General features: G+C 36.2%; 1 protein-coding gene across 1 annotated transcript in view; it reads right to left on the reverse strand.

Annotated features, from left to right (window-relative positions):
• Window positions 1-2,678: 2,678 nt before the first annotated feature.
• TAPT1 (transmembrane anterior posterior transformation 1) overlaps window positions 2,679-7,966 on the reverse strand; it is a 41,451-nt gene continuing 36,163 nt past the window's right edge. The window contains exons 13-14 of the mRNA XM_010010339.1: window positions 6,165-6,325; window positions 2,679-3,484 (exon numbers count right to left, since the gene is read on the reverse strand). Of these exons, the coding sequence (XP_010008641.1) occupies window positions 3,258-3,484; window positions 6,165-6,325 (388 nt within the window). The 3' untranslated portion in view covers window positions 2,679-3,257. The remainder of the gene's footprint in view (window positions 3,485-6,164; window positions 6,326-7,966) is intronic.

Genomic DNA, 7,966 nt, shown 5'->3' on the forward strand with positions numbered 1-7,966 from the left:
TCTGAATGAATACTTAAATACAGAAAGTTTTGCACCACAAAAAACCAAGACACAGTTGAGAAGTTCCAACAAACTCACTCTAAATGAAGAGGCAAGTAAATTAACTGTGTACTTGTGATTGTAAAACTACTTCGCTTGAGGGGAAATTCTACTTGGCTTGTGAACATCTGAAAGGCTTCAGAAGATTAATTAAATAATCCTATGAAAAACACAGTTGTTCCTTAATGCTCCCCATAATGAGTAATACTAATCATGAATATACACTCTACTCAGTGTGTGCTTTTGGAATTATTTTGACGACTGTAACTGTAGTTGAAATACTACTTCTTGCATCAGAACCGCCTAGGTTTTATTTTTGGAGGGATTTATCAATTGAAGAACTCAATTTATTCACTGCTTAACCTCTGATGCTCTTATTTATTTCACTGTTAAGGGAGGACCTTTTCAGGAAAGCCTACAGAAATAAAGAATCTATAGATGAGAAATGTAGTGTTTCTGTTTTGTTTTGTGGTTTGTTCCCCCTCAGCCACCTCTAGAGTTCCGAGAGGACCACCCAGGGTCAGAGAAGCTGTGACCTTTCATAAAAGATCCACTGCTAGATATTCAAGGAATCCCTATTAATTGCAAACAAAAATGCGACAACAATTAGAGAACTTAGAGCAAGAGAGAACAATGAAATTTCATGCCCAGTTGGGTCCCTACCAGACTTGCAGACAGTTCAAGGCGAAGTGTTGCATTTGCAATGCCCTCTCTAACCAGTGCCTTGAGCATGCCTTGGAATTACTGTGATCTGTACATCAACACAGTTATAACAAACACAACAAACAGAGGTGTAACAGCCATACCCCAAAGCCCAGCTATGCTGCTTTAGCTCTAGTTACCACAATTCAAGTATAAAAACAAAGCAACAAAGGCTGCCAGCCTCAGGATGAGGATGTGGGCCAGGACTTCAGTGAAGGTAGCCAGTATCCTTTCACTATTATTGTCCTGTGCTCACTAAACATTGTGCCTTATCTTATACCACAATTACACATGGCTTCTTTGCTGTGCAGGTGTAACTAGTCCAGTTGTAGTAACTGACTAGATAAATTACAACTCCTTTAAGACATGATATTTTTTTCATCTACATGGGTTTTGCCTTTAAATACCAAATTAATACTAGGCTGGCATCAATACCTTCTTCCTACAAGTGATACTAAGCAACTGCTACAAAAATAAATCAGAATCACTGATAACCCAAGTTCTTACCCACATTCATGTCCCACATTTGCAAGTATCTTACTTTATGGAAATCAGAATTTAACACAGTAAATACATTGCAAGTTCACCAACTCTGAAAATTAAGAAAGAAATGTCGACGCGGTACTTGTCCTTTTTTAAACAAATATTACAAAATTGAATTTTATTGAGTTTCACACAAGATGCACATATAAAATCGATACAGAATGTCATTCAACAGAAAAAAAAAAATGAAAGCAATTCCAAGCTTTCTTTAGCAACTGCTAAATAATTCAAAAATAAGATACACCAAATTGACAGATAATCTGAATTTCAATGTGTGAACATCTCCAATTAGTATAAAATACATCAAAAGTTAGAGTTTCAGATTTTTCCCCAGCACAAGTCCTCTTCTTTTTACTCTCATCCCTGAACAGTAACCACAGATTTTGGCTGTTCCTCCAGCTACTCTTGATGGGAGAGGAGAGGCTGAAAGACTGCAGCAAGATGTTCCCTCCAGAGCAGAGCATGCTCACCTGTATGGCAAATCTCATTACCAAGTCTGCTCAGGTACATGATAACTCTGTCCCGCTGTGTCCACTTGTTATATTACTGTAGTCCTGCAAGTTTCAGGGATTAGCATACACATTAAACTTTCACATGTTCATAAAGCAAATAAACTTTGGCTTTCCCACTCTGACAAATTATGAAATCAGCAAAGAGCAAATTTTGCCTTAATTTGTTCAGCACTGAAATACTTTTATGACACTTTCCCTTGGAAAGTGAAACTAGTGCTTACTTAAATAGTTGAAAGGCATTTGAAATTAATGCTGTGGTTTACAACAATTTATCATTAACTACAAGGTGTCTTCTGATACAAGTCTCCAGCCTAAATTTTGAGCTGAAATTCATTCCATTCTTGGTCTGAGGATTCTAAACCATCTTTCATCAATTCTCCCACAACTGCATTTCACACCAGAAATTTAGATGCATTATAATGCTTAAAAGCTTTTTATAGATCTAGTCTATCTACTTAAGTGTGGCTAAACCCAATCAATTACAGTAGATCATTTTGATCTGATTGTCAGTAGGAGCTTTTATTGCATGTTCTCAGGCATGTTTAAACACAGATGTCACTCTTATCAGAGTTAAACCCAAAATGCAGTGTAATACTCTTTTCTGCTGTGTTAATGCCATACATACAGTTCCAACACAACACTTGCTGCAATTAACACTGCCTTTCCTCAAAATATACAAGTGCCCCTTTATTATTTTTTCCTACAGCAACAAAAAAATCCTCAGCTTTTAAAAATCATTTGATAAATAATTTGCCTTGTAGGACACACAACACAAAAAATGAATATGCTTCATATTTGCCCAGTTAAGCAGAACCTTCATTACTGTGATCTTTCCTTTATGTTCAGTATTTGGACAAAATAGTATGCAGTAAGTCTTTCATTTAAAGGCAAAATTTTATTCTGATTACAAGATTTTCAAGATACATCTTGAAAAGATTTCTGTTGACAGGAGTAACTATCTTGACTTACTGTTTTATGTACCAATGTTTTATGCATTTGTTGATATAAGCACAAGTTTTGGATTCTGCTTGCAGATGTTTAATAAAACAAGGTAACTGGAAAGGCAAGCTCCCGCTCAAGTTGCATACATTTCCAGGAATATCCTTACACTGGAGGAACCTTCAGGAAAGTCGTATGTTCTGGAAGCACGGTTTCATAACGCAGAACAGGCTTATGCTTTTTTCCCAGTCTATTTTCCAGAAAGTGATACTGCAGCTCTGCCACCAGGCTAGAGACTCACGATCCAGCACATTTTCCAAGAGGCAAGTTAAAGATCACTTACTTGACCTGACCAGATACCAAGCCAAGTTACTTGTAGATAGAAATTAATATTTTTTGCCATTAATAATTTAAGTTTTTAAATAAATATTTATGTGCCTTTTTTGGCAACTGTCCATTCTGGTAGCATTTGCTGTCCCAACAGCTCAGTATCCTTAGCACATTGATTAAAATAAAAAAATCTTAGTCAATTCTGTTTCCACAAATAGTAAACCTGTCTATCTCCAGCAAGTCTTTCTTTGCAGACCTGTGTTTTAATTCTGAACTGTCTTGGCTTATATCTTTTTCTTCTCCATCAGGAGTTGTCAGAAATTGATCAGAATTGCTTGTTACAAGTAAAGACGGTGAGTTCTCCTGGTGCACAGGTTGACTGGTAACTGATGTAGAGCCATTTTCATCTGTGGAAATTCCTGTTGGAACAGGAGACAGTAACAAAGATAATCATGAATTTAACACAGACATACTGACACACCTATGACATCCAGATTCATCCAAAGCTGGTCTGAAAAGTGTGCTTCATGAAATCAACAGAAGCAACAAAAGAATGCTTGGTGGAAGCCACTACCTCTTCTTAGTTTTACTCAAAGAGATTTCCTTTTCTAACTGTGTGAAAGGGTAGAAAATGAATTCTACAGAAGTTCAGATAACAAGCGAGAGCATAAGCAGTAGATGTCAGGACATAAACTGCATTCTTCTGGTTTGCATACTCATTTTTGTTGGCTTAGGCAAAAAGATTTTTGACAGTCATTGTGTGAATCACACAAATACTTTCTACTGAAATGAAGAAAAGGAAACTCTGTAGTGGGAACTAGATGTATCTAATCGTCTACATAAGCACAATAAACTTGTCTTCTCTAGGGATAGCTAATAAATTACTCATGCACTGCTACGCACTTTAATAGCACTGGCTCCTAAAGCTGTTCTATTAAAGATATCTATTTTTATTCCTGCCTCTTACTTCAGTGGAATCGCACATCAGCCCCATTAACTCAAGATATTTGTAAGTAATATCCATGTATTATTTCCACATTTTGTTACAACATTTAAAGAATTAAAATGCACAATAACAAGGAAATAATTTTTTCTTATTTACTATTTCCTCATAAGGACTGAGTTATTGTTTCTAAACGAAGCTGAACAAATCTGACTAATGAGGAGAGTACTGCAGACCAGGCCAAGAGAACATCGTTTGTCAGAACGGCAGCACTATCCAAATTGCTACAAAAACTTCTTTCTGTATAGCATCTCTTCACAGGATACCATCTACTCCTTGAAGGTAGATGAATTACTCCCCTCAGTCTTATGCAAATCAAAGGTACAAAACCTGCACTGAGAAAGGAGACAAGTAATGCTAACTGCAGAACTTCATTACAACAGTGAGTGTTTTCCAACACAGCAGCTTCCAGAGAGAGCTGGTCAGCCTATAAATGACTATCAGTGATTGAAACTTCCACCTTGCAAGAGCAAGTATGAAATTTTATCCTTCAAAATTTTAAACTGTGTCTGTGGTCGAGGTGGAAACTCTAAGGAAAATGAACTGACTTACATTATAAGCTGACAGAAAAGTAGACCAGGTTAATTCCCTCACCCTCATACTAGTAAGAGATGGGCTGAGAGACTGTACTGAAAAAAATGTGGTAAGTGGGGCACAGGGATTAACCAGTATTGCAGAGCTCTGCAGTAATAACGCAAACACAGAAAAGCTGGGTAAGGTAAAATTAGTCTTTCACACAACTGACATTTCTAATAAATAAAGAGATGTTAAAAGGTATAACCACCTCAAAAAACTATTAGAAATTGAGCTTTTTCATCACCAATGAAAGTTAAGAATATTCTAAATAAAAATCAGGAAAATCTTTTTGACTGCTACTTTTCAATCAAAATCTTTCCATTTGTGGAAGTAACATTGCTGCTGCCTGACCTGGTAAAACTGCTGCTGCTTCAGCTAAAAACAGTCTTCAGTACTTATTTGTTGTGAGTAACTTTAAGGGTTAATCTAAGTAAGTACAACTTATTCAATGTCATATTCAAGTGTAGTATTACCATTATGACAATCGACTTATGAAATGTAAAAGACATTCAGACCCATTCGTATTATGCTCTTTCATCATGAAATGAAGCAACTCAATGAATTTACCTATTTAAAAATAAACATCTGCACCAAGTTTCTGCCTGATGTGATTTGACACAGGTGAGATGCAGAGATTTATGACTGAAACACCTGACACATTCATAATTCTACTATTGCTGGCGAGGCACTATCATGACTAATAAGCACCTTACATTTCAAGCGTTTCAAGTCTTTGGCAAGCAATAGAGTGAACACAATAAAAAGCGCCACTGTTAAGTTTTCTAGGGCTCTCATTAAGCTTTTCACAGAGGAAGATATACAATCCAATTCAGTTAACTGGAACAATGAAGGTTTCTGTTTCCTTCTATAATGTGTCACAGGAATAGAATAATGCCCCATTCCAGTTATATATTAACCACTAAATACTGAAGACCTATAGGAGAAAGCCATGCTGCATAGACTTGAAATGAAGCGAGCAGACCAGCTGAAATTCCAATTTGGATTTCATAAAGGTTTTGGTTAATGTGTTCATGACAACTACAAGTAATTATACCTATTGTGTGCCACGTTTTACGTTAATTTCCAGAAGAAATGCATAGACTGCTTCCTTATTAAACTTCAGCACTGCCAGAGATGATGCGTAAATATTTACTGATTTGTGTAGCGAGATGGCCGGGGCAGTTGGACCAGATGATTTTTAAAGGTCCCTTCCAAACCAAATCGTTCTATGATTATGATTTTCAAACAAAAGTATGTTGCTGTTTTGATGTTTCTATCACCTTCACCTATCAGGGTGGGATTTTATGAGAGATGAGTATTTATAACCAAAAGATGATGCATGGACTAAAAGAAATAAATTCTATTACATTTACAGGGTTGTGTTCACAGCTGTGATACAGTACAATTAAGGTCCAGCAATAGCACTACTGTGCAGCAAACAATGTCCTACATCTGGTTTACTACTAAATTTAGTCTGAAAGCAATTTCAGCTGAAAACATAACAAGGCAGTTAGCCTTACCTTGGGTAGATTTAAACGTGCTCTGCTGTTTGCCAGCTGGCTTCCCTGGGGTGGCAGTCAGGACAGGATTGAATAATTTCTCCTCCATTTTTGCCTCCTTTACATATTGACATGATTTCCCCAGCAATACAATACTGTTAAGGACTTTCAGCGATATTAACCTGGTAAAAAGAAAAGGATTTGTTTATATATTTGCATTAGCATAATAAAATAATGGCATATTATTCATACTGCAATTATTCATATTAAAATAATTGCATATGGTTACTGCTGTCTTGGAAGGATTAGCTAACAAATTAAATCCCTTCTATGGCAAGATCAAAAGGTAATTTCCTTTTCCTAATAATTTGTTTCAGATACAATGCTTAATGTTTTGTTTATTTTCTTTTTCAGAAGGTTTTCCATAAATTACAGGCTAATCATAAAAAGTCCTTTTTCACATTGCAAAAGACAGTCAATAAAACCCAACAAATCCAGACAGGCAGTAATGCATTACCATCACAGCACAGGCCAGTTGACAGCAGATTCCTTTTCTATTATCACTAATCTGCACACAGACTTCAGCTAATCATTGAAAGTCCCTTTTATACCTGTCTTCTCATTTGAAGAACAGGAAGGTCCCATCTACCATCAGGTGCTTTTAGATTTATAACTCAAATGAGCTTTGTAAAATATAAGTTCCATTACTAGTATTACATGACATGCAGAGTAATGTCCACTCCAGAGGTGAAGCAGGTGAAACCTCACAACGGAGCAAGGAAATAGCAATCTATTCTCTGTAGGATGAATATAAATATCGTCTAAACAAATCAACCTATGTAATAGAACTGAACCAAGTGCAGGCTTTAAATTCATTCCCCACTCCGAAAATCTGTTTATTATGTATAACACTAACAGACTAAAAAGAAGACTTGAAGTGAACATTCACAGATTCGTGGAGTAGGTCTAACTGCTTAATCATAAAGTGACCCAAGCACAATTCAGCAGCAGCTTCACTGTTTCTCACTGCATTAATGTAATCAGAACTTGTCAAACAGAAAAATAAAGTATGCTGCACTTTTAAGGGAATTTTATGCAATGCATTTACATGCAGAAGAAATTTAGAGATATGGAAGAATGAGCAGAGCAGACCACTTTCAGTACTCAGAAGAAACCAACATTTTAGTATCCAAGCAACCAGAAAGATGATATAATTCCATACAAGTTGAAAGCTGTGGTTCTCTAAAATTTTATTAGGTTATCAGGACAGATTTTGTTTCTGAGAGATAAGAAGCTCTTCTTCATTTCCAGCGAGTTTGAGAAGTATGGGTGTTTTTTTTTTTCTTTTTCCCCTATACTTTTTATGTCATGTTTCTGTACTTTTTGTGTCATATTTGAAAACTTTTTATGCTTTTGTTCCAAGAGAGTAGGTGTTTACAGCATGATTTGACTCTGATTTAATGAGATCTGAAGCTGAAAAGGCTGTAAATCAACACTTCACTGTATCAGTTCCAGCTTTTCCGGGAAAATTATGCAAGAGTTTCTAGCGATTCTCCTTTGTTCTTTTCTGCCAGTCCACACCAGGCTCAAGTTTCTAACAACGTAAGTTTGCAGTTGTTCGAAATCCTGTAACTTACACTATTACAGTAAAATCTAAAATAAAGACAAAATAAACCAAAATGTATTTAACTCTTGTGACCTTTGCCTTCAAAGGAACAGCGTTTAATCCTTCATGTTAATCACATTACTTCTTCCTGCTCTCTATCCTCCAAGCTACAGAAACAGAACTGGGCTGAAGCAGTGGAATAGTAGATGTAGGGAAC

Source organism: Nestor notabilis, unplaced genomic scaffold (genome assembly GCF_000696875.1).
Source record: "Nestor notabilis isolate BGI_N333 unplaced genomic scaffold, ASM69687v1 scaffold4950, whole genome shotgun sequence".
In the NCBI taxonomy this organism is placed as follows: Eukaryota; Metazoa; Chordata; class Aves; order Psittaciformes; family Psittacidae; genus Nestor; species Nestor notabilis.